The following is a 27,728-nucleotide window of genomic DNA, read 5'->3' as shown; positions in this document are numbered from 1 at the left end:
GAGACGCATGCTGCTGTGCGAGTTGATCTTCACAAGTCGACGTTGCGGCAGTATTGTGAAGCCTGGCGAACGGTTGCAAGACGCGCCGGTTTTCGGCCTGCTCGAATTGTCGGCACTCTTTAATGATTGCGTCAACTGTAGAGCAGCTTTTGCACAATGAACAGATTAAACGCGTTGTCAGCAATGCCCTTAAGCACGTGCCCGACCTTCTCAGCTTCTGTCATGTCGTGGTCGAATTTACGACAAAGTGCTAGCACGTCCTGGATGTACAACACATAGGACTCCATGGGGGATTGGGCACGGAAGGCCAGTTCCTGCTTTGCGGCAATATTACGGCTGGCTGGTTTGCCAAACAACTCTGTCAATTTCTCTTTGCATTGGTCCCAGCTGGTTAGCTCCTCTTCGTGGTTTTCGTACCACACCTTTGCCGTGCCTCTTAGGTAGAACAATAGGTTAGTTAGCATAAGTGTAAAGTTCTATCTGTTGATTCCACTCACGCGTTCGTACATGGCCACCCACTCTTCAATGTTGGCGCCATCCGTCCCGCAGAATCTTCCAGGGTCATTGTGTTCCACAACGACACACGAAGGTGGCAGGGAGGTAACTGGCGACAGTGACGGATGCGGCAACGACGTTTATCCCGCGTGCTCACGGTCATTCACGGTGCGGACGGTGATGTGACGTCCAATGCGGAGTTCCCTTTCCAGCCGGAGTACCCCGCACGTCCACCAATATGTTACGAGGGTGTTGCGAGTCTACAAAAACTATATTTACAGTATATATTCAGGATAAGTCAGAATAGTTAATATGGCTGGCCACCAACAACACGCAGCAGCCAGCGTCTCCGATCTTCTTCTTTCTCTCTCTTCTTTCATCCTTCCATGGGAATATTAACAAAGTGAGCCAGCGATGCTATATCCAAATATTTAGCTAACGCTTGATTACGTCTTTTGCACCGAGCTCACCACTCTCATAAAACCGTGTCTAGAGTCGAATTCAACTGCCTATTCTCACCGTAAATTCTCATACCCCTCTTTCTTTACGTATTTCCCTTCTCGTTGGAGAGATATAGGATCAGATGACTTCCTGCGTTTTCTGAATTATCATTTCTCTCTCCTACCGAAGCTGCGCTTCACACCGTTTCCAGTGTTTGATCTGGCAAATTCTTTTTTTCTGTACTAGGTACGTGTGGCTTGGCTCTGAGGACAACACGAAAAAATTTATGAAATAAGTTTACGCTACTTTCATGTAAAGATTGTTCGGTGATGCAAATGAACGTGAACTGGTTCAAAGTGTTATTCTTGACCCGTAATTAAAACGGAACTGAATCTTTTTAATACAAACAGAACGGAAAGAAAAGTTTCCCTTTGACACTCTGCGTGCAATGACCCATACCGACCAATTCTTTCTCTCCTTTATCACCGAGGCGCAGTGGCCTGTGCTGTCGAAGGCATGAATAAGGAGGTCCCTCAGACGTCGGCCGAAGTCGGACTTCACGACAATCAATAGAAATGGTGGCAAGTTGAACTTCGAATAGCCTAACGTTATTTAGATCCTTTTAAAAATATTGAGATAAAATATATACTGGCTTCATTACCTATGGGCTTCGTGATTTAGCTTACCGGTTACGAGCTCCCATTCGAATAAAAACAGGCTAAGCGGTGGAAAATCCAGACGACCCGCCGTGGTTGCTCAGTGGCTATGGTGTTGGGCTGCTGACCACGAGGCCGCGGGATCGAATCCCGGCCACGGCGGCCGCATTTCGATGGGGGCGAAATGCGAAAACACCCGTGTACTTAGATTTAGGTGCACGTTAAAGAACCCCAGGTGGTCGAAATTTCCGGAGTCCTCCACTACGGCGTGCCTCATAATCAGAAAGTGGTTTTGGCACGTAAAACCCCATAATTAAAATCCAGACGAACGACGCTGCTTGCTTCATTGGGGTAGAGCGCACTGGGGTGCGTCTATAAGGTGTAAGTTAGGAAATTGTCGAAGCTTGGCAAACAGGACGCAGTAAGAAGCGGCCAACTGTTCTTGCGCTATTGAATAGAGAATCGCATCTATTGTGGGAATACATAGTGGATGCGTTTGTGTATGAAGGCGGCTGTAAGCACGCTCACACGGGCGATTCGTAAAGGCCACACGACTGACCACCACAGGTGATGAACAGAGACCAAGGGCGAAGGAGCGAGGGTGGCTAGCGACCTTCCTGTCACCACACCGAAGTATCCGTCAATTGAAGTGGTTCGTGCTTGCTCGCACAGTCATTACTAACAAAATGTTGGTGAGCCCGTGGACATGTTCTGCTCCTGTGGCACTTATTGATTCAGTACTATTACGACTGGAATCGGGCAACTAAAGTTTGCAGAAGGGCGGGCCAGGCTCAATCGCTCGCTTTTTTTATCAAACCGACAATTTTTGGGCAGTTGCTTTGCGACCAACTTGGTTTCGTGACCTCGGTGAAGCGCCCGTGTCAATGTACCCTAAGTGGTACAGATTGCTTTTTCGTCGGGAGCTGTCTAGTCAGAACTATTGCAAAAATATACAAGGGGTCAGACGGATCAGCGAGGCCCCGCTGCGTGGATTTTTAAGCCATTGCGACTAAGTTTCTTAAATTAGGGCGCAAGGTGAGAATGACGTGCTATAAGCAAAACTGCTTTTAGTATAAGGTTTCTCCCTGTAGGGGCCAACTGAAAATCCTTGCAAGATACTCAACAGAGCATGAATACGTGGCATCGTAGACGTAAGTGCTTTGCACGGCGTAAAAGGAAACCACGCTCGAGGATAGGTCAACACATATGCAGCCTCAATCTTCTGTGTAATAATGCTTGATACACTGTCGCAATTGGGCCCTTGACACAGGAAATGCTAGGCTGATGACGCTGCAGCAATACGGGGTATCCAAACTGAGGTGAATGTACTCTTTATGGTTTGGTGAGAGCTGCCGAATTGCATGGTTTTAGGGTTTTAACCTAAACAGTGAACGCGTTACTATAAATATATCTGCAGACCTCGGGTGCCATTAGTGATGCATTAGTTCCCACTGGCAACTGCATAGTCTGTTTGTTTTTTTCAGCTTTAAGTAACGGAGCAAACGCACCCTTAATGTATGTCTCGAGTGGGCTAGCTAGAGACTAAAAATGTTGCCGAAGATGTCAGTTGGGTTTCCCTTCCACATGATCTTTTTTTCTACAGGCGGGACCACCTTCACGGTTTTCGTACCGAATACGTTTCGTCGTAAGAGAAGACGTTAGCAAGGATGAAAGTCGTATCCCGGCTTTTTTAAAAGCCAGCACGAACTTACACGCAGAGGCAACCACCGGCATCAGTACATTACACGCCGCGGAATGCAGAAGAATCCCAATTAGAAAACACATTCATGTAGATAAGAGCAATGGCCTCGGGGGGTGAGGTAAACGAAATACTCAATCGACGCCACAACCACACACACGAATAGCAACAGAAAGAAAGCAAAATGCATACACAGTTTTGACTCGACAGTTATTCGTTTGCATACGCATCGGTTCGTACTGCTGTGAATTTCCCAGAAAGCTCGGTTTTTCCAGGTTACTGGCCTTCCTTAATCCCCAACAACGGCCTTGGTAGGAGGCATTTCCTTCATCCCCAGCAATGGTGTATGCCGGGGCATAGCGAGCCTTGCGAGGATCCTTTGTGGGGGCCGAAAATGCGCACATTCATCAATATTACATTAGGGAAGCAAGAATGAGTGGCTCAGTAAAGGATATGTTTGCGAAAGAGGTAGAACCTTGAGCAAGTTCTAGGGAAGGTGACGGACAGGTTGTCGTTCTCCTTGAACTCGCAACGTATTCCCGCATCTACAGCTTGTTTGCGCTTAACAGCTGCTATATATAGAAAAACAATACAGACTTGAGAAACCATGTACGTTTGATCACCGCGCTAACGCTTTTCTACGTAATCTTCGTATCGTGCGAGAACTCTCACTATGCTTATGTCTGTTATCTATTTTGCCCTGCACATGTTCATCTGTAAAGAAAACTTATCGCTGACGCACCACCGTAACCACCTTGTCCGGGCGCTTGCTTTTATTGAGCCTTCTCTTCGCTCTCTATCTTCCTCTCTCACTCTAGATGTTCTTCAGGACCGTCCGACAGGGCTGTTGATTGGGAGGCGACAGAGCGGTGTTCACATCGCGTTCTCTTCCATTGGTGCGCACGCCATCACGGACGGTGAACATACGGACGGTGAACATGCGGATGGTGAACATGCGGACGATGAACCTGTGGACGATGAACATGTGGACAAAACGCGGCCCCGGAGCGAACCAGCAGAGCTTGTAGCCCAGACAGACGCAAAAGCCGTGGCTAAGAAGTGCGAAGAGCTCCTGAAGCCATCCGTCGAGATGAGCAGCGAAGCCAATCGTGCGCCTCGACCAACGCCGCTGTGCTTAGCACTGTCCGAGACGACAAGTGAATCGCCTAACCTCTCGATGACGCTCTACGCTCCTGTCGATTCGATTACTGAGGAGATGGCAAAATTTGACCTTGGTTCCTTCCGCGACACTGGGGGAGCGATCGGTGAGTCAGCGGCACGGTGACCGACGGTCACCTAGGTCACTTTCTGCGGTTCTCACTCCACAACGCAAATCAGTTCATTCTTTCGAGCTTACGTGCCGAGCATATCCGACGGGCAACGTTCCACAGGACAGCCCTGGCCACATGGCCTCACAATTTTCGACAGCGCAACTCTGAGTTGGCGCGTTTTTTTTTTAAAGAATATACTTATAAAGCAGGTAAAATATCCCAGAATTATTCGACAACTAACGCATCCATGTGCATTACATCAAGCTATGAACGAAAGTGATGAATGAATTGCCAGCAAGGGACACTGCAAAGCAAGTTGCCTCAAATGAACTGGATCGATTGAAGAGAAATGAATAGGGTAAATGAGACAGAAATATTAATTCGAGACAGTCCCCGTAAAGGGGCAGCCATTAAAGAATCAGCAATAAAAATCAGATCGCCGTGCTGAAAGGGAAGTAGCAGCTGACAAAGTTCACTACAAATAATTATAACTAGGTCTTCAGAGATGCAGTGCGTGTCTCACAATAATCCTTGGAATGACGCTCCATAAACTAGCCTACCTTTGAAATATTGTTTTGGAGATTTGTTTTCCCGAACCTATAATAGCTATTTGAAGTGTAACAGCTTCCTAAAGCATCCAAGAATACTTTGCTGAAACATTGAATCACAGCTTTTGTTTACGTCATGTCGTGGTGAAGGCTTCGACAGTGTAATTTTAAAATGCTCCCCGCATTGGGATGTAGTGCACAACTGTCGATACCATTCGTAAAGCATTTGCTTTCCCTCGGGAATATGCATAACTGATCAAATAATGAAAATTTCTCGACTGAAACTGTCCATTTGCCAGTAACGATAAAGGTGAGCCATAATTTTTATCATATCTAAAAATTAGGCCAGAAGTATAGTGCATGAGATTTATGATGTGCTTTTTCTCGACGCATTCACAATTTGGCATCGCATTTACTAAAGTATTATACCCGCACACGTCTAAAAGCACTTGAACAAATCTGCGGCAAACACATGCGCAATTTCTCTAAGGCAGCATATGTGCACTGGGCATACTGTGACTACCTTTAAAATATGCTCTGTTCTTGTAAACTGTTCTGCATCATTTCCCATTATTCCGCTTCCCTGTTCCTCATAATATATTCTGTTCCGGTCATCATACGCACAAAACGGAGATCCTTTTAATAATGAGTCAAGTTTTATGAGCTATAGTTATAAAGAACTGCTAAATCAGAAATATTTGAAAACGACATACTCACTTTATGAAGGCATCACCATTATTCTAGGTTTCCTTAAACCTGGTAGTAGTTGATACAGTCTTACATTTCCCAATCACTGGGCAAAAAAGGTGACGTTGGCCTCATTGAACTCAACTGCATTGAAGGACTGTACGGCTTTTTCATGGAATTTCGCATAGATTTCGGCCATTTTTCAATTGCTCATAGCATACAATTACCTTTATTATACTTCATTTGCCACGGTTTATGCCTCCAAAGTGGAACCAAATCAAACAAACGCTGATAAGAAAAACAAAATGCAAATCCCACGCCCATGTCGGAATCTATGTGAAAAGAGGCTTAAGCTAAACGTTAATTTTGTTGCTTTACAAGTAACGGCGATGCGTACAACGTTCTTTACTTTTCTATGCAACATGTAATCTTTGGAAATGCGTATGTTTAACCGCACCAAAGGTCTCCACTTATCATGCAATGTTTAGGTGCGTCCACTGCAGCGTTTTCAAGCTATGCTAAAAGGCACAACCTAAGTCAGGATGGTGCACAGTGTACAGAGCATTAGGTCACAAAAAGAGAGCTGATGCTGGCTATCAGAATGAAGAATGGGGATGACAGCTGCATGCACAGAACTATAGGACACGCCTCAAGCAACATTTATGCGTTCTGTACCTCTTGTGCCACAGTTCGGCATGCCCATCCTAAAGGCGGAACTAAGCGTAGGCACACACCTAGTAACATACACGAGTGTCCAAACCACAGAAGATAAGGTAAGTGAAATTTGTTAATTAAAACTCATGAATATAATACCATATCGCTGTTCCTTGGGGAGGCGTTTGAGCAGTCTTGATATCTTCAGATCTTGTGCACCCTTTTTTCCTTTAAAAAACAGGAGGTGCTACCACTTCGTCCTAATACAATAGTTATGGGACACTATCGCATAAGCTTCGCTTCCGACAGTGTTCATTATCTCGTCGCAAGAATTGAATTAATTAATTATGGGACTTTACGTGCCCAAACCACTTTCTGATAATGAGGCACGCCGTAGTGGAGGACTCCGGAAATTTCGACCACCTGGGGTTCTTTAACGTGCACCTAAATCTAAGTACACGGGTGTTTTCGCATTTCGCCCCTATCGAAATGCGGCCGCCGTAGCCGGGATTCCATCCCGCGACCTCGTGCTCAGCAGCCTAACACCATAGCCACTGAGCAACCGCGGGGGGTGTCGCAAGAATTGAAGATCGCAGCTTGCTAGTATGCATAATTGCTTATTACCCTTAATATCCTTAGAAACCGTTTTATTTGGTTAGAATGTATATGCGCAGCCCAGGTAGCGCTTCATCGTCGCTGTCACTACGATGCCTCACGTAATGTTAATGAGCGATCGCAGCGCGACCCTTGCGGCGTGGGCTGCGAGTGCCAGGAATGTCATGCGACGATAGACCGAGAACGATGGTGACTTGATACACGCCGCCTTCGAGTGTGCCTGATGTTGGACGCCACGACATCGGACACGGACTTTAGGGGAGGGAACGCGTCTCCTACGTTAGTCCAGCCGTGGCTGCGCAGGGCTTTTCACGTGGCTGGGCGCATACGTCACCGAAGTGGCGCATTGTCGAGGTAATCACTGGTGAATACAATGGCTAACCGCAAGCCGTGTTTACTGGTGGCTTTGGGCACACAGTGATCCTTCGCACGTAATGTTGGGGGCCACATAATCTCAAGCTTGAGAGACGTGGTGAAGCGAAAGGCCGCACAAAGCCTTCGCTCTCTTTTACTATATAGAACTCTTCGACAACATTATAACAACGGTTGCTCGTGGTGTTCGAGTGAAATCTTTCCATGTTAGCTCGGGAGCATTGCACCACGCTTGGCAATTTATTTATTACCCGAATGTTTCTTTCATGTTAAACAGCGAGTATAACTAGGCACCTTTGTGCAGTTGTCTCATACTTTTTTATCGCTATCAATGGTTTGCTTCTAAGACAAACACCTATTCTTTCTATTGCTGGGAAATTGTTTGCATGATGAAAGTTGTCACATAAGTCAGCCAAATTCATGCCATTAAAAGATTTTGATACGTTAAATAAAGAATTCCAGCGGCGCAGCAACAGGGGGCCGGGGGCCGTGGGGCCGTGGGGCCCGGGTGCGCGGGGCCTGTAAGTGGGGGGGGGGGGAGGTGTCATATACGTATGAACACACCCGAAAATTGTCGATATCCTCGCCTTCCTCGACTACACCCGGGGGGGGGGGGGGTGTTACAGAAGAGCTAAGGGCCCCGTATGTCAGATGACCTAGCTACGCCACTGACGAATTCAGTAGCTCGGCAGAAGTAGCGGGACAAATCTGGGTTCATCTATCCACCATCTATCATACCAATGTGGGTTATCTCCATGCCGTAATACCTAATCATAAAAACACATGTGCTCATTTTTTCGTCGGATATTGCCAGTACGAAAATTTAACATCGGTGCCATTATAGAAAATTAGAAACGCCCGCCACGTTAATCAAGCACAGATGTTCCTCAGAAACCACTTATCAGGGTGCTTTACACTAATCAGGGCGTTTTTCTGGGTCTTTATCTCACACGTTTACAGATCCCAATATAGGTATTACACATGGAGACGCGGCATTTTCAAACGTGAAATTCACAACAATGTACGTTTGGAAAATAGAGATTTTCATAGGTTTATTCATACAATTATTGTGCTTAGGCAGGAAGAAATAGATGTATTGAGCACGGTAATAAAGATACGTATACATGCTGTGAAAAATCCTCAGTATATTCTGAACAAGTATTCTCCGTAGTAGAAACGAAATAAAAAAAAACTAAGGTGACCATATGAGCATTTTCGTCTAACGCGACCTTAAAATCGAGACTAAGGGCCACCGATGTATTATGTGCGAGCACGTTAGTAACATATCTTATAAAATTGCACACATCACAGCATACAAATGAAAAAAATGGCAAGGATTCTTCATTACTTTTTTATGAGTTACTGCCTACTTCACGATAGGTATCAAGAGCTGCCGAACACTTATTTATAGCCCTGAAATATAAAGCACCACTTGGAGCAATGATCACCTTAGCGTTTTCCGTAAACACACGGTTGTCTATAAACATTTGTTAAAGCCATCGTGCAAGACTTTTGCGCCTTAGTTGGGAACATATTACAGCAGAGCACCTAGACGCCCGTTCCTCTGTTTACCATCGACGTCCGTCGGTGTAACTGAACGAATAAGCAGAGCGAAGATTGATAGAGCGAGTACGGAGCGCAGTGGGGGATGCATGATAGTTATAGGGAATCGAGCGCGAGGAGGAAGGCGAAGGAGGAGGGTGAAGCTGAGGCATGAGACGGGAAGCTGAGGAGGTGGATGCGGCGAAAGCGTGAGGACAGAAGCGCCGTGGAGCGCAAGACGGCCTCTGTAGCGCAAGACGGCCGCCAGGGTATACCACGCTGTCGTCCCACCTATGGCATGCGGCGGGCCCGTCGACCGACTCGATATATAGAAACAAAGCGCTGCGTGAACACACACCTGCTTGCGGCGGCTCCTGTGAATCATGCCCACGCAGACACCACGCGCGGCCTCTCCCAATCTCCTCCCGATGAGTGAGGCGGTCACCCCATTTCTTGCGCTGCAATATGCCGTGCGGGAGAGATTGTCTGCACCGGGTCAATATGTCGCAAAATGAAAACACGCACAAAGTTACGATCAATTTTCGCATTAGCGAGTGTCGCAATCGTCGGCGAATTTTACGTGGTGGAGCATTATCTCAACGCAGAGAATTTCATAAACAGTTTCATAATACGATCACCTTTACTGCAGTACAAAAATAATACACTGATACACATTGACATTCCGAAAAAGCATGATCTGCGAAATATCTTCTTAATATACCTTTAAACAGTGTTGAGTGTTTTTCGTAAAAGTTACGCCACTATATCAAAATTCTGGAAATAATGTCATGCCCACACGGAGTTATTTTTCATAGGTTGTACAAAAAGCAGTAATCAGATGCACATAAAATTAAACACGCTTCTCGTGTGAGTGGCTGCTTTCGGTTATTCTGCTAATAGTGGTAGTAAATGTGTAAATAACTATAGAGATGCTGTCTTCAACCTTTCTCACATTGCCACCATGAATGTTGGCGAGTGGAGAGCTTACCAAAATGTTTATAGACCTGTTAGATCATGAATCTAGAACGTTGTTTTATAGAGGATATGGGCCAATTTTAAATGAATAAATTGCATGATGCATGCTGTGTGGATCCATGGTGGTGAAGTACTAGCGATAAGGTCTGGCTTGTGGCATGCAGCCATTTGTGCATCGGTGGACGCGTTGAAACAGAAGGCTCGGATCGGTGAGCAGTCGTGGCGTGATAGGTTGTCGCCGCACACTTTTAATAGAGTGCCAGCTAGCCATTGTGGAATCAGCTGAAGAATCGAGCGGATTTGACTCACTCCGCAAACATACCGGTCAAATATGTCCGCCCACAGCCGGATACCCATGCCCAAATCACCTGCGTGTTGACTCTCGCGAACGGAGGCACATTTCTGTGAACCGAAACGTTTATGTAGGACGGTGTTGCGGATCACACGATTCACATTGCACCCAGGGCTCGCACGGCGGTATCCGGCATGCTAAGAGCAAGAAAGAAGTGAATATTAGTATCCATGCAATCAAGTGATGCTAACTTCGGAATACTCACGCCGCCTCTTGTCCTAGTACGTACCCAACGACACCGACTGTCTCGGTGGTGTGTTCTTTGCAGGGCAACCAAGTTTCAGGAGACGCCCGATCGCTGCGGGAAAAGAACATCATGGGCGCGAGAAGGTCGAGCGTCCCGAATTGCCCCCCCCCCCCCCCCAACTTTCTCGCTACATATTCCTGCGAGAACACACTGCATGGCCTAAAATCGACGCATGCCCTTTGAACCAAAAGCAATTTGTGTAGCTATGGATGCGCCAAGGACACATCGACGCACTGAAATCTCATAACGCGCGAACCGACAAAGCCTGGTCTACACGAATGTCTTTTGTTCCTTGCCGTGTGCCCTACACGCTCCAGCTACACCGCGCGATCAATGACTTGAGTGCAGGCCAGGCATCATAGCAGTAGTAGCTGTTGAGGATTGCGAGCCAGACACAGGCAGATGCTGAAGTTGCAGTGTCGAACCATTCACAGGCAACTATATTGCCTGCGGAGGCTCGACATTACTGCGGGGCACGATGGAAGAATAGACAGGTGTGTTAAAGGCACCTTCGTTTGCAGATCGAGGAGCCTTTGACGCAGTTCGCGCTTCTTTGATCAGCCACAAGAAGCGCGAGATTACACATTACTCAGTACAGGTGCTCCTACATACAAGACAGACACACAGACAAACAAACAAACAAACAGACAAACAAACAAACAAACAAACAAACAAACGGACAGACAGACAGACAGACAGACAGACAGACAGACAGACAGACAGACAGACAGACAGACAGACAGACAGAGAGACATACAGACAAACAAACAGACAGACAGACAGACAGACAGACAGACAGACAGACAGACAGACAGACAGACAGACAGACAGACAGACAGACAGACAGACAGACAGACAGATAGACAGACAGACAGACAGACAGACAGACAGACAGACAGACAGACAGACAGAGAGAAAGACGGGTGGACAGAAAGACAGAGAGAAAGACGGACGGACGGACGGACGGACGGAGACAGACAGACAGACAGACAGACTCACTCACTCACTCACTCACTCACTCACTCACTCACTCACTCACTCACTCACTCACTCACTCACTCACTCACTCACTCACTCACTCACTCACTCACTCACTCACTCACTCACTCACTCACTCACTCACTCACTCACTCACTCACTCACTCACTCACTCACTCTCAGTGTATTTGTATGCTTTTGTTTCTACCAAATATAGAAACTAAATCGTTCTCCCTCCTGTTCAGACAGTTTCATAAGTACCCGATGTTTTCTATTTGCAGGCACGGCCACTGTATTCCAGCATATTATAGAGCAGGAACACTTGAAACTGCAAAGTAAAGCACATCCTGAACCGCAAGTGAATTACATGGTGAGTTATCAAAATGTATAGTGTTTGGACTTTTAAGCGCGGAATCACCTATTTTACTGCCATCGGCGTGTTGTGGTGGGGTAAAAGCAAATGGGATGCAAGGTGTTTGAGTTCTTACTTTCACACTTACGCACTTGAATTTTGATATCTCGTGTGGATGGATTTTCGACGGGCTATATGGCTTAGAGGTTTCCGTGGCGTTCTTTACTCATACACAGACAAAGTCTTATGTAATGGTTTAACGGCTGATTGCTCAAAATAGAGGTGTGCTCACAGGTAAATATTTCTTGGCCAAAATGATGTCGTTTGGACTGAGGCTAGGATTGACTGCACAGTGAGTTATCTTTGTATGAGTTGTGAGGTTCGTACGTGCTGCTTTCGTACGCGTAGTTTAACTCTGGGCAGTATTTCAGCTGCTTACTGTAGTATGCAAATGTTTGACTCGTGTTTACACTGTCTACTGCTGCGGGATAATCTGACCTGACCTGCGAGCTTTGTTTTGTGTGTATGGCAGATGCAGCACTAGGTTTAAATATTCCATGTGAGCATTTCAGTCCTATTACTTCCTATTTCACTGAGATATTTCCAACAGTATAATTTCTTTATTTTCAAGCTGCTATTCGCTTTATGCGCTATACGCTTTATGCTAGAGCATTTAGACTGAAATAATCGCAGTGCAGAAATACACCGCTACCTGCTATAAATGGGACTGTAAAAAAAGTTCCCCAGAATGTTTGCCTGTCACTGTCAGCTGTTCCTTCAGTGATTGCGTACCATAATCAGGAAATATCTTGGCCCTCAGCACGCTTATGGCAAAACTGAAGCGTGTCTAAAGTACCTCAGGATGTCTGAATATTCCAGACCTCTTCTCTACTAGATGCCTCCGTGCTTGAGTGCTGTTTCGGGACATTAAATCTCATGAATCAATCAGTAAGTAGAATCCAGTGGCTCTAAGTGCCTCAAGGCCGCCTCAGGAACCGCTTGCTTCAATGTATAGGGGCGGTACCAATCAATCTAGACCTTGCGTCCAAGGATTCTTTTTTCTTTTCCTTATTTGCGTACATATGCGGCACAATAAATAATAATAAACAGTGGTAAAAAATTAGTCCATATCCCTTACTATGGCATGCGTCGTAATCATATCGTGATTCGTGTGCATAGCATCCAACATTACAGTTTCTTTCCGCATGGTATCCAATACCGCGTATCACTATACAAGCGAATTCGCCCAACACGAACTTCGAAAATTGGTGGCTGCAGTCGACACCCTCCCAATCAGGTAACCTTTTCATATCAGAATATTTTGTTTATGGATGAAAATACCAGCGAAAATACGTTGCGTGGCAGGTATCTGAAGACGTAAAGACATCCCTTTACACAAGCAAACAATATTTGACGTTCGCTGCTGCGTGGTCGCGAGGCGTAAAGAATGAAACAAACTTTCTCTCTTAGCCTTAACAAAACGCATACAGTTATGGAACATTAAAAAGCATAATATGGTATGTGGAGTCTACGTGACGACTGAGATTGAAATGGTGTTCCACATCTGCCGTAGTGGTCGTGAGACACGCTGGCTAACGCTATTATGTGTAACTTCATACACATATAAAAATTAAAAGAAAAATGTTAAAAGTGCACCGCTTCTGGTGTAGCTAGAAGTAAAGCACTGCTTGTGTAATGCGGAAAATATCGATGCTGCCTCCACTACCACCTAAATGTATTTTTTTACTCCTACATTTGCCCTTATTATATTTCTTGCACTTCGTGCAAAAAACTTGAGCTAAATTTAAAGTGAAGCTGTTAGCCTGAACTTAGTCGAGATTTTTCGCAGCGTCGTCCGCGCGGAAGACAACACCTCCAGTGTTTGAAGCGAAAAGTCCATATATTCTTTGGTATCGCGCATACAACATACGGCACAGCATTCGTTTCAAAACGTTTCACAGGCAATTAAGTCTTCTTACGGTCATTGAATGCTAAAGTATTCTGACTCTTCCACGCGATACTTTTCTTTGGTCATGTCCTCGAATTCGGCATCAGTAAGTGAATATTCAGAGTGAGCCACCCATATTTTGGGGTTGCTCCAAGCCAATTTTAGAAGTGCACCATGCGAGTTCTAAATGTAGGTCAACTGAGTTTGCGAACTGGGCAATGTCAAATTTGGGGGCCGAGTAAATTTAATGGGTGGGCGAGGTTAGTTTTGAGCTTGGGTCCACTAAATTTTCGAGTTAGGCAAAGGGAATTTAGGGGGTGGGCCACCCAAATTTTGGGGGTGGGTCAAGTCTATGTTGGGAGTGGCCAGGTAGGTTTTCAACGTGGGTCAACCCAGTTTTCGAATTGGGCAACGTCAAGCTTTAGGGTGGGGGCCACAGAAGGCTAGTGACGTCGGCAGTGACGTCACTAGCTTTCTATATATAGAACTAACTTAGCAGCTGCTTTTACTGTTGTTGGGGCACAGCTGTGGGTAGACAACGCATAGTTAGGACTTAAGGGAAACAGCGTGAATACGACGAGAAGCAAAGCAAAAAAACCGCAACCAGCGGTGGCGTGCTTCCGCTGCTCGAATTGCAGGGGAATTCAAGCACAGTGGAAGTCTGCACGGGCCAATTCTCCTACAGCATAAGTATGCGCTACATGGGGAACTCAGCAAAAAAGCAATGCACCCTCCCCTCAGCTGTTGCAGTGGTGATTTTCAAAGGCTTCGCTGGACATTCAGTTTCGCAGGGGCCGGAGAGGTCATCTTTTCTTTGTCATCAGTGACTGTCGGTTGTATATACTTGTATCCATCGACAAATACGTTCAAATATGCATGTCGATCAGAGCAACTCATACATCAATGAAGCCAGCTGTTCGTAGCTGACGCGCGGAGGGCGAAAAAGGTGACCGGGAAGTCTGCGACAGCGCGGTGAGTTCTCGAGACGTTGTGGAGCAAGTCGAAGCTGCGTTCACAGATAGTGAATTTCTCTGCGAAATCTTCAAGACTGCTACCCCTAGCTGGCATGATACGGCAACCTCCAGGGCACCCGCGATCACTGTAGACCTGAACGATTAAGAAGAAGATAGTTCTATTAACTTCTTAGTTATAAAATCAACTAGGGCACGGCAACCTTAAGGTAACCTTCGATCTTGGTAATCCCCACGGCTACCAGTCGCCACCTTTCTGCGACACCATGTGCAAGAACGCTCGACATACTGCTGGATTACGGGCGAGCACTGCTGATCGCCATCATGTGCTCGAAATATCCACGTACAATGCTGAGCTTTTACATGGGGAGGTGGCGTGCCGTGACATGGGTTGACTCGCCCTTGGTGGCAATACAATCGCCGGCGTCATGTGACACCTACGGTGTACAGCCTGTTGCAGCGGTGAAAGAGAAAAGCTCCTGAGGCCGATCCCAATAGCATGCTGTAACAGGCACAAACAGAGCCAAATGAACAGGCAAAGCTCAGAAGTGCCCATGACGCAGTGGTTTGTGCTGGAGTTGAAAGCTTTCTTTCGGGCCATAGTCGTCCAGAAGATAATATTGGGAACGACCATATCAACTACCTAGATAACCTGAGAGCAACGCTAGCAGAAATAAACTATCCGCAAGTTCCTCTAGACAGGGCTTATGACGTCGCGTCAGGATTCGAGAGACAGTCGGTGTCAGGTAAGAAACAGCCTACATCAGAATCTGAGAGACCACCAGCCTTCAAACAAAATATTCTAATGCCCTCGTAGGCATAAACAACATCCTACGAAAACACCACCAAATATTATCATATATCAATCGTCTCTGAAAATTCTTTGCAGTGGTACGAAGGGTGACCTATCGCAACATCGGAAACCTTAAAGAAATGTTAGTGCACTCAAACATCAACCAACATCATTCCCTCGGCATAAAACCAAGCTCTCGCCCTGGTGTAAAATCTGTAGGAAAGTATGCCTAAAATTGGAATAACTGCAAATAGCTATACACTCCAAGTGAAAAACTAGCTTTACTTGCACTAGTTCTCATGTAATATCTATGCTTATGTTCTTGTTTCCTTTTTTGCCTATCTTTCTTTTATTTATGCATTTATACTTGTTTATTTATACTTATTTTAGGTTGTAGCTCAGTAGCCAGGATAGCAGCGTCTACCGATCGTCCAGACACTTCATTTTTTAAGGAGGGCTTTGAAACTTTCTACTCCCACTGTACGCCTACTAGCATATAAAGCTGTAGTTTTACCAATGCTAGACTATGCATGTGTAATTTGGGACCCTTTTACTAAAACTGGCACTAACAAGATAGAAATGGTGCAAAGAAAAGCAGCTCGTTTCATTTATAACAACTTCGGACGCACTTCAGTGACATACCTCTTAACAAAAGCAAACCTGCCACCATTAATGCAAAGAAATCGTGTATCACGACTAAAATTTCTTTTTCAACTTATTAACGGTCATTATAAGACAGATCTCACGGGGATAATTACTTTTTCATCTGGTTATGCTACTAGACACAGACATAGCTGAACAATAACCCCATTTAGTACACGTAATAATTGTTTTAAGTATTCCTTCTTTCCTCGAACAATCGTTGAATGGAATCATCTAACCAATGACCAAGTTTTAAAATCATCCCTTTCGACGTTTGTTTCAAGTATTGAGTAACAATTTGTTTTCTTGCTGTGCCACTGCTATGTTTAAGCTTCGTTAACCTGACTTGTATTGTTTTCGTTGCCTATACTATAGTATTCTTACATATGTATTGTTTCCCACCCTGCTAAAATCCCCAATGGGGATTGCAGTATTGATAAATAAATAAATAATAAATAAATATACTTCTTTTTGCACGAGTAGCATTTTCCGCCGCTACCTTTATTTTCTCTATCAGAGAGGCGATAAATCACAGATCTACAGTTTAGCAAATAATGCCACGCCTTCCCGTTGCCCAGGCCCCTTTCCCGAAAAAGGAACCTACGTCAGACCATTTTGTTACAAAGGCCTGTGGTCTCACTTTCTGGTGTAGGCTATTTCTTAGCTAATTAATTTATATTCCACATGAAATGATGTTGTTATAAGGAGACAACATATGTATTTGCAATATATACAATTACAAGGTTGTAGCTAAGTAGCCAGGGTAGCAGCGTATACCGATCGTCCAGACACTTCAACCTCTTGTTCACCTCTTAACATCCTTTTGTCCACAGCGGCACAAACTCATACGCGACATTAACCCCCGGTGGCAGAAGCATCGTCTCGATGCTTCCTAGGGTGTTGAATCAGTGAGCGAGTTATAGGGCTTTAGTCGCGAAACGTGGACGATATCAGTTCTTGGAGGGGTAGAAGACGTCGTAGTCACAGGTGATATCACATATGTGACGCTAGTGACTTGGCGAAGAACTCGGTATGGCCTGACGTATCGCGGCAGCAGTTTTTCGCAAAAGCCAACGTGACGGGAGGGTAATCAAAGCAGGACAAGTGAGACAGGGCCCAAATGAACGTCCCAACTGCGACTGTCGTAACGGTGCTGTTGGATAGTCTGAGACGCCAGAAGACGGTCACGGGCAATGAGACGTGCTGTGGCCGTGCGCACAATGGCGTTGTGGGCATAGAACGTGGTAGTGTTGGCATCGAAAGGAAGCAGCAAGCCAAGAGGCAGGAGTGGGTCACGCCCATATACTAGAAAGAACGGAGAATAACCAGTGATATCACGACGCAATGAATTGTATGCAAATGTCACGAAGGGTAAAGTGCAGTCCCAATCCCGGTGATCATCAGACACGTTCATGGAGTCATGTCCATGAGTGTACGATTGAGACGCTCGGTCAGTCTGTTTGTCTATGGGTTGTAAGCCGTCGTGAACTTCTGGGACGTGGAGCAAGAGCGAAGAAGGTCGTCGACAAACTAAGGAAACAGCGGCCTCTATCAGTGAGTAGCTGACGTGGGGCACCATGATGTAGAATCGCTTTATGAAGGAGAAAATCAGCCACATCAGTTGCGCAGCTCGTAGGGAGCGCCCGCGTTATGGCATAACTGGTGGTATAGTCCGTCGAAATGGCCACCCACTTGTTGCCCGAGGATAAGGTTGGAAATGGGCCAAGGAGGTCCAGGCCGACGCGGGAAGATGGCTCACTGGGGATATCTATAGGCTGAAGGTGCCCAACGGGAGACAATGAAGTTTCTGGTGGCGTTGCGAAGTTCTCAGACACCAACGTAGCTTCGTACAGAGAGATGAAGCCCAGGCCAGAAAAATCACCTCTGCACGCGGTCGTACATACGGGATACACTCAAATGACCAGCATCGTGCAACTGCGAGAGAATTGCCGAGCGCAGATGCTGGGAAACGACGAGAAGCAGTTCAGGACTATGTGAATTCATATTGCGTCGGTATAAGGTCCCGTCGTGGAGAGCAAACATACGGAGTTAAATGTCCTGTTGCTCCGAGATAAGGCGTTCGATGATTGATCGCGAATATGGGTTACGACAATGCTCATGGACGATGCGTGAGAAGTCGGAGATTGACAAAACGCAGGTGTCTGTGTTCGTTTCGGTGCCACCGGAAGGGTCCCCAGGATAGCGGGAGAGGCAGTAGGCGTCCTTATGTAGTCGCCCAGATTTGCAGGACACGGAAAAGGTGTACGCTTGCAGGCGTAAAGCCCAGTGGCCAAGAGGGCCTGTCAAGTCTCTCAGTGAGGATAGTCAACATAAGCCATGATGATCTGTCACTACGGTGCAATACCGACTGAACAGGTAAGGGCGGAACTTAGCAATGGACCAACAAGGGACAAGCATTCTTGTTCTGTTATGGAGTAGTTGCGCTTTGGTGCTGAAAGAAAACGGCTAGCATACTTGATCACACGATTGGTGTACCGCTGTCGCCGGGACAAGATAGCACCAATGCCATGGCCGCTCGCGTCAGTGTGAACTTATGTGTAGGCATGCGGATCAAAATGACCCAACAGGGGTTGATTGATAAAGCGACTGATAAGCGTTGAAAATGCTGCAGCCTGGTCGTTCCCCAACGAAAAGTGGTGTTATGTTGAAGGTCTGTGAGAGGACAAACTATTCCCGCAATGTTCTGGATAAATCCCCGAAGATAGGAACTTAGCCCCAGGAAACTTCGGACATCGGTAGAAGAACGCGGAAGTGGCAACTCACCAAGGAAAAAAGGAACTTTATCAGGATCAGGCTGGACGCCAGCAGCGTCAACCAAGTGACAAAGTACTCGTATTTGACGTTGGCCGAAATGGCATTTTGCAGAATTGATTTGTAGGCCAGCTCGTCGAAAAACTGCAAGGATAGCTGAGAGTCAGTGGAGGCGGCTCTCAAATGTCGGTGAAAAGACAATGACGTCTTTTAGGCAGCAGAGACATGTGGTCCATTTGAATGCGCGCAGAAGAGCGTCAATAATGCGCTCGAGCGTAGCAGGGGCATTACACAGTCCGGATGGCATCACTTTAAATTAGTAGATACCATCTGGGGTGAAAAAGGCAGTCTTTTCGCGATCTCGTTCATCTATTGCAATTTGCCAGTAGCCCGAGCGCAAATCAATCGACGAAAAATAACTGGCACCGTGTTAGCTTTCGAGCGCGCCATCAATACGCGGAAGCTGACACACGTCCTTTTTGGTAATCTCACAAGGTGACGGTAAGCGATATAATACCTCCAGGTATTGTCCCTGTTTTTACCCAAAGCAACAGGTGACGCCCATGGACTGCAGGAAGGCTCGTAATACCTTTGGAGAGCATTTTGTCCACCTCCGTTAGGATCACCTGGCGTTCAGCCGCAGACACACGGTAAAGCCTCCGGTGCGTAGGAGCGTGACCAGTGTAGATTGGATGGGTGACGACACGGGTTCGACCTAGCGGGTGATTGCCAAAATCAAGAATGTCTTCATAGGACATCGGAATGCGGTGGAGGGCGTCAGCGTAAGCAGGTTGTAGATCAGTAGTGATCATACTTATCGTTGCGTGAAGTAGGAGGGGCAGAAGCTGCAGCAGTGTCGAATCGCGGTTTGGGCGTAAGAACGGCTGCTACGCAGTCTTCCAAAGGGGACAGCACAGAGAGAGATACACCATCAGGAAGCACTTGCAGACACGAACCAAAGCTCTGAAGAGGCAGCCACGCTTGATTGTTGACAAGAGTTACAATTGAGCTTGTTAGTGCAATTTGATGGGCCAGGAGGACGTCGCAAAGTGGGGACACCACGTAACGGCCATCTCTAAGTGGTGGATAAGGCGACATGAGAACGTGTGCCGCTGCATCAGCTTACAGTCGAAGAAATTCAGTATGGCGAAGGCGGGACTTGTGGTCGCCGGTCGGGTCGGCAAAGTAATTGGGGAGTTCGAAGCGAAGGGTGCTGGTTGCACCTTCAATAAGTGCTGAATGGGCAGTCAGAATGTCGATTCCAAGAATCACTTCGTGGGAACACGCGGCCAGTACAGTGAGCAGGACTAACACTGGACGGCCGGCAATGGTAACACGGGCGGCGCACATTCCCATCGTGGCTGTTGTACTGCCATTAGCTACTTGGACGGCAGGCGACTCGGCAGGTGTAAGGACTTTACGGAGACGGCTACGAAGATCTGATTGTATAGCCGACACCTGAGCGCCAGGGCTTCAACGCGTACATCAGCAACAAAAATTTCAACAAGGTTCGGTCGAGCAGCAGGAGTCAGCAGATGTGTTGCAGTCCGAGTAGTCAGTGCGGCCTCACCTCTGGGAGCTGCATTGCTTAGTTACCCGAGAAGCGGCCAGCGTAGGACGGGGAGGAGGGACGTCGAGGTGTAGGCGAACAAGACTGGCGGCGTTGCGGTGAAGGCGAGCGGCTAGTGGTGTGTCCCCGAGAGGGAAGGCCAGCATGGCATGGTTCAGAGACGGGTGACAGAGGCCGGGGGTCTCGTTCGAAGGGCGATCAGCTTATGGTCGAGGTGAGTACTACCAGCGGCTGCTACGGCAGTGGCGGGAAATGTGACTGACCCGGGAGCAAGCAAAGCAAATTGGCCTGTCATCCAGCGCTCGCCATTCAGAGGGGTTCCAATATCGACTCAGGAACGACTGTCGAGGTGCAGCAGAGGCAATGACAGGAGCGGTAGGGGTGAAACTTGGGACGGACGGCACACTAGCGGTCCATGTTTGCAATTTCGTGGCGGACAACAGCTTGAAGGAACGAGATGGTCATGTTGTCATGCGTATGGGGGCAGTGAGAACTTGGAGTCATAGCCTCAAGTTCGCGACCGATGACATGTGTCAAGCCTGGCGTTGTAGGCGGATATGACGCCAGAGGGTCTTTATGTGACACCGGAGGGCTGTTGCAGGAGGAAGTGGTAGCCGTATTCGGAAGTCGATCGAAGCGTTGTACGATGCGTTTGCTCTTCGATTGCTCAAAATTCCGGCATTCCTTAATGATGGACTGGACTTTTAAGCAGTTCCTGCAAAGCAGGAGGTTGAACGCATCGTCCGCAATGCCCTTTAAGGTGTGTCCAACCTTATCGGCCCCCAGCATGTCCGTGTCCGCTTTACGGGAGACAACCAGAACGTCTTGATTATAGGCGACGTACGATTCGGTGGATGTCTTGCCACGAGACGCTAGCTCTGGCATGTCATCCATTTGACGTCCCACAGGTCTTCTGAAAAGAGCGCGTAGCTTTTCCTTGTAGGAGTCCCAACTTCTAATGTCGGCTTCATGCGGCTTTAACCACACTTTCGCGGTTCCTCTCAAGTAGAAGTTCACGTTGGCCAGCAAGTGTGGCATCCCACTTGTGCTTACCGACGCGTTCATACTACGTGAGGCTGTCTTCGACGTCGGCATTGCCAGTGCCAATGAAGATTCCCGGGGGACGTAGGAGGGTTAGCACTACTTCCGCTGGTGTCTGAGTGGTGGAGGCAGCCTCAGTAGCCATAACGGTGGGCCGATCTGACGCCTTCAGCGAAGATACAAGGCCGGCTTGTGGCGAGAGTGCACCGCACGTCCACGAAAAAGTTACTGGGAGAAAAATATGCATTTACAATATATATACAAGTACAGGGTTGTAGAGCTCAGAAGCCAAGGTAACACCATCTGCCGATCGTCGATACACTTCAACCTCCTCTTCTCCTTCCAACGTCATTTTGTCCACAGCGGCACAAACTCGTACGTGACAATGTTTATTCGAAACACTATGACGCAACGTATCAGCCTGCGTCGAGCGTGAACGCAGTAAAATGGCACGTAATGTTGATAAATATCTTCCGCAAAAAAGCGCATTTTGCGATGACCTCGTGTTAGCTGAAAACTGAGGGCTTTGTACAGCAGGGGTAACAATGATGAAAGATATTGCGATTACACAAAGAGAGAAAGGTTTGGAAAGGAAACGATAATGCACCTACTTTGTAGTTGTGGAACTGTCTTTACATGGCGACCGGTGTATGAAATATTAATGTCTAGTTTACCATATCTAATGCACAATCCCAATTTCATGAGCAAGAAATGTGGCCACAGAAAAACATTTCACATACGGGATGATCTGGGCCCATATTCACAAGACTTTCGTTTTTAAATGTTCTGTGCAGTTGGTTGTCCGCCTGTTCTAATAATATGTTCTCCATTGGGACCGGATGTTTTCCCCTACGAACAAATTAAGCGTAAGGGGAGTTTCTAAATGCGAGACCTGATCTATATATTACACGTAAGTACTACTGTAGACGGATAATGCGGTCTTATTTTTTTGTCTTGGTTCATTTTTGACTCTCTGAAGGGTAAAAAAATGGTGCTGTCTTAGGTTTAGTGGCGCTTTCAGTTCTACAACCATAACAACCACGGATTGCTTCTTTCTTGTCCAGGTTAGCATTGGAGTCATGCCCGGCTGGCCCTTCAAGGGTGTAGAGAACCAATACGAGGATCGGCTCATAGTTGTTATCACTTTAGTAGCGATGATTGTTCTTATCCGACGGATAAATGCAATACAGTATGAATTTTCAACTGGCACTGCGGTAAGTACAACTGACTTCAATGTTTTCTTCGCATACGTCATTCACATTAGGTTCATATGCTACGCCCCTTTTACTGTCACTAATGGTTATACTGCAGCGAAGCTGTTAAGACCTACATTCTCCAGGATTGTGTCCGTGTGTTAAAGGTAAAACTCTCAACTCGTTCGGCTCCAGCATCTTCCATCGCTGGCTCGTTGGCGCCCCTTGGCGCTGCAGCACCAGCGCGCTCGTGCCAGGGCTGTCATGTTCGTCATCGGAATGAATGAATTAAGAAACGCCAAGACGTAACGAATTTTACAGCGAATAGGTTAAGGCTAGTTCCCCCAGAGAGAGAGAGAGAGAGAAAGAGCGATAAAACATCGTTATTTAAAACTCCCTATAGGTTCGAAAGGGGAACGGAGAGGCTGGGAGGCTAGCCCCATAAAGAAAGCTGCACTTTCCTTCAGACCCAGTCCAGGCCTTGAACCGTGGGGGCGTCCTGCGCCAGTCGGACAGCCCAGAGCTGGCCTTCCGGGCATTCACTGAGCAATATAACTTCCTACTGCTCAGGGGTTGTTATTTTGGCATTGTGATTTATGCTGTGTGTGATATGGTTTGGAGCTGATGGGCATGCGCTTATGTTATGATGGACGTCTGCACGTGGTGCATTGCATGTCGCCCGGTGTGATGTGTGTGCTTCTGGTTTTATGCGGTGCTTGAGTATTCGCGTAGGGAAGCTGCTTGTTTGTAGAAGTAGTCCCCGCGTAGTGGCTTGGTGTTTGTTGAATGATTTGGGAGCTGGCTGGTATGTATAGCGAGCACATTGGTATTTTTCTAGGATTTCTTCGAAAGTAGTCATTTGTTCGTGGTGGGAAGCTGTTATGTCTTGACCTGGTATCTTGATCTGTTAGGGTCTCTTCGCGTATTCATTGTCCAGAGAGATCTGGGCGACGCAAGTAACTCTCCCGGTTCACACGTGCTCGGGCAGCATCGTACGCCGTGTTGTTCCCAGTTACCCCTGCACGGCCTGGCTTCCAGATGAGTCGAGCAGTTCTTCTGCGGGTAGGACGTGTTCCAATGAAAATTCGATATGCTTGAGGTGATATAAGTCTCTTGGCGTAATTAATCACGGCTGCTTTGGAGTCGGTGGCGATGCATAATGCAGTGCTTGATGCGTGTGCTAAAGCTATTGCAGCTTCTTCCCCTTCTTCTCGGTGTTATTTTTTGCTATACCTATTTTTGTACCAATGGCAACTGCGAGAGTCATGGCTGGTTGTGAAGGATACTTTGCAGCATCAACGTAAGGCATATGTTCAGCGTCTCTGTTCAGAGTCTTTGAACTCTTGCTTTCCGTCGCTCTTCCTTGTGGTTTAAGGGCATGTTCTTTGGGGTGGAGTAATATGAGCGTGTTCGTGATGTCCGATGGAATATCTCTTTTCTTCAATTTGCGTCTGCTATTGCATTGCCAGCTTGTTTAGTGTTGTTCGTGCAGTCTTCGTGTGTTTTACGCGCTCAAAGTTGGATGTTTTCTGCGCTTCTATAATTTCGTCCACTGTATTGCGTAATCCTAAGGCTACTAAGTTTTCGGTTGCAGTGCTTGGAGGAAGGTGTAATACTTGTTTTAATGCTTTCATTATGATTATGTCAATCATGTGTTTCTCGGTATGCGTGAAATTTAAGAATGGCGCTCTATGCGCTACACGGGACATGATAAAGGCTTGTACAAGTCGCATGATATTGTTCTATATCATGCCAGTGCGCCTGGTAGCGATTCTCGAAATAAGCTGGTTCACCTCTGCCATGCATGTCTTCAGGCGTTGGATTGCTGTGTTTGTTTTCTTGGTCACTTTGTACGTACAGTCCCAGTACCCTTAGGCATGAGACCACGGGTACGGTTATACCCTTGATTTCCAAGGCAATTCTTTGTTGGTTAGAGGCTTGCGATTTTCTTTGGTACTTTGGTTTCATCAGTAGGAGCTCGGATTTCTCCGGGGAACATGAGAGTCATCTCGGTTCTACGCATGCTGTGAATGCGTTTATTGTTTCCAGCAGGGTCTTGTGGATTTCGCCATCGCCGCCACCCGCCACCCGTATCGCTATAGCATCCGCATATAAACTGTGGTGTATGCGCAGTATGTCCTTTAGTCTTCTCGGGAGCCCAACTAATGCGATGTTGAATAACATGGGTGATAGCACCGATCCTTCACAATGTGCGACCAATGCACTGAATTGCTTCGAGCTCGCCCTGTTGTTTTGGAAGAAATTATTTATTTAGAAATGCGATCGTCTCTCGGAATTTCGCTCGCGACTGTACAGGCAAAATAGATTGGACAGGGTGAACCTTTTCCAGACATTTGTCCTTGGCGTTGTGGCGCACATTAGCGCTGGTTAATCAAGATCCATGACAACTAACAAACTAGCCTGGCCCTTCATGTCCGAGCCTGCATTCGTATTTTCCACGCTTCCTCCTGACGAGCATTTGCGCTGTCATGCTGTGAGGCGCAATAACCCTATAACTCTCAGCAAACAGTTGTCGGAGTTTTATTACGTACAAGCGACTGGTGTGCGTAATAGGGCGGTATGTGCGGGTGCCATAAAACGCACGTAAGTTAAGTGCCTGCACAGTAACACTTATCAACAGCTTGCTCACCAGATAGGTTAAGTTAGTGTAAAGTAAGACAAAGGGGAACAATGCCCTTAAAGGAAGGACATAATACGTTCCCGAAAGCAAGTTAGTTTTCTTCTGCGCCTGTCCTTGTCTTTACTTTCTGGTTATGATCAAGCGAGTAGTGCGCATAACCAATGTGTCACTGCCAATGTTTCGGCCTTATTGAGGTAACAGTTTAAAAGATAATGTATTGAGTGCACGAAGCTCGCATAGTGTAAGACAGCTTGGTTATATTAGATGTGCTAAGTTGCACAGTGTTTATCAACATACCATGCGGGCGAAGCAGTGCAATGGTCCATATGAAGTGGAGGAAGCACAACGAAACACAACCATCACATCAAGGAGTGTACTGCTTCCATGGGTTCTCTCTGCTTTGACCCGTTCAGTGCGCTGCTTTACCTACACGGTATGATAATTACTCACGCACTCACTGAACTTTTCACATTAGTTGGTAGCGTGTATGTCTGAGGAGAATTCACGAAATATTCGGCGCGTACGTTCCAGATGGCAAATACAAAAATAAGCCCATAAGGTGGGAGGCAAGAAAGTATCCCACTTTTTTTATATTTTCGTTCAGTCATATACCAGAGCAAGGCACTTAGGCTTTGAGAAGCGCGGAAACAATACAAGTTTTCAGGTATATTTGTCCTAACTGTTGCTATTGTTATATCTCGAAGCCACGTAGCATATGAACGTTTGTCCCACAATTACTGCGCTTCTACAATTTCCGAAAGCCAAATTTTTCACTGTATTGCCAATTCTAATTAAAAAACTTCGTATTGGTTAAACGAAAGAGGTGAGATAAAACAAACAAAAAACATATAGACATTTCTAATATTGTGGTGCAGCTCTCGTTGAACGTTTCGATACATTTTTAAAACACACGTGTACAGAAGACCACGCAACGCTATTACAAAAGAAATTGAATATAGGTGCTCGCGCTCAGCTCGACCGCGGAACGCGATACTCGTAAACGACTAAGTAAACGGCGAAGAGGGGTGGAGTAATAAATTTTCTTAGGCCAATTTTACACATCAAGAATAATGTGCACTTCCAGACTCTATTTCTTGAGTTTGTGAAGTTGCCGCTTGAATAACTGAATCGGAAATAAAGCGGTCACAATCGTATCTTTATCGCTGTCAGTTTACACTGAAGCTAATTTTTCATCATCGGCATTCCTAGTCACTACTTAGCATTGTTTAAAATCTCCTCGCACATTTGTAACTGGTGAGTTACTCATGTGCTCAAGAAACGTGCGCGAGAATTTCACAGTTGGAATTGAGCAAACTTATTAAACACCGTAATGGCTCTTTTTTTTTCGATGACTCCTCCAAATGCCGTTTATTTCTCCTGTAGCCTTTCTGCCACTTTATATTTTGTTTAAATTACAAGCTCTATAAAAACTAGTCTAAAGATCGTATGCAATAGATTCACACTAGAGAATGGTCTAGAGGGCAAAATGAACCAATTGTGTTCCCAGTCTGCCATGCTTCCGTAAGAATTCCAGTCTTTTGCTTTTTGATCTTCAGGAACACCAAGGCGTATTAGGACTATCCGACACCGAGTTCTTCTGGGGCCACTTTCTAAATGCTCTCATTATTGGCCTCATCGAAAGTGCCATCGCTATTTTAGTAATGTATCTGGCAACACACAAAGGCACCACGTACGTTCAGGGAGTGGACCCGACCCTATTGGTGGTATCGTTCATCATCGCTCAGATTGGCTACAGTATGCTTGTCATTCTTATCACGTGGGTGTTCCCTAAAGGTGAGTACAATAAGGCGTCACACCGACGCAATTTCGCATGCGTTTGTAAGCTGCAGCCGTAGTAGCACGCGGTATGATAATTATCAGCTTCACAGAATACGGCACTGGATGCCACCAACTAATTTTTGTTACAAACGATTCATGCTTGTCACTCAGACAAAATATGTAACTTCCCCTTCAATCTGCCCTATCAGTCCTACAGCATACGGTATCTTACATCGTTCGTGCTGTAATTTCGTTGTCTTCCACCAACACAACCTAATTCCTGACCACTGATATTACTGCACCAAATTACTTCCACACTTTAAAAGAAAAAGAAGAATGAATGAGACTATGGATTAAGTAATCTGGAATTATGACACTATAAATGGCTGCCCGAAAACATTTCTTCTCGTTCATATAGATTTAAGAGTGTGTTAGTCGAGGACGTTTGTTCCATCTTACGTACACCTTGAAGCCGCTCTTCTACATCTTTTGGT

At 46.4% G+C, this 27,728-nt stretch overlaps 1 protein-coding gene across 1 annotated transcript in view; it reads left to right on the top strand.

The window, feature by feature from the left end:
* The window catches only part of LOC135897950 (phospholipid-transporting ATPase ABCA3-like), a 162,000-nt gene that overhangs the window by 17,433 nt on the left and 116,839 nt on the right, over positions 1-27,728 (top strand). The window contains exons 4-7 of the mRNA XM_065426664.1: positions 4,110-4,556; positions 11,814-11,902; positions 22,686-22,835; positions 27,012-27,249. Coding sequence (XP_065282736.1) covers positions 4,110-4,556; positions 11,814-11,902; positions 22,686-22,835; positions 27,012-27,249 — 924 coding nt within the window. The remainder of the gene's footprint in view (positions 1-4,109; positions 4,557-11,813; positions 11,903-22,685; positions 22,836-27,011; positions 27,250-27,728) is intronic.

The sequence above is a fragment of the Dermacentor albipictus genome, chromosome 10 (genome assembly GCF_038994185.2).
Source record: "Dermacentor albipictus isolate Rhodes 1998 colony chromosome 10, USDA_Dalb.pri_finalv2, whole genome shotgun sequence".
Lineage (NCBI taxonomy): Eukaryota > Metazoa > Arthropoda > Arachnida > Ixodida > Ixodidae > Dermacentor > Dermacentor albipictus.
Note: the sequence above shows the minus strand (reverse complement) of the source record. Positions and strands in the feature narration are given on the sequence as shown.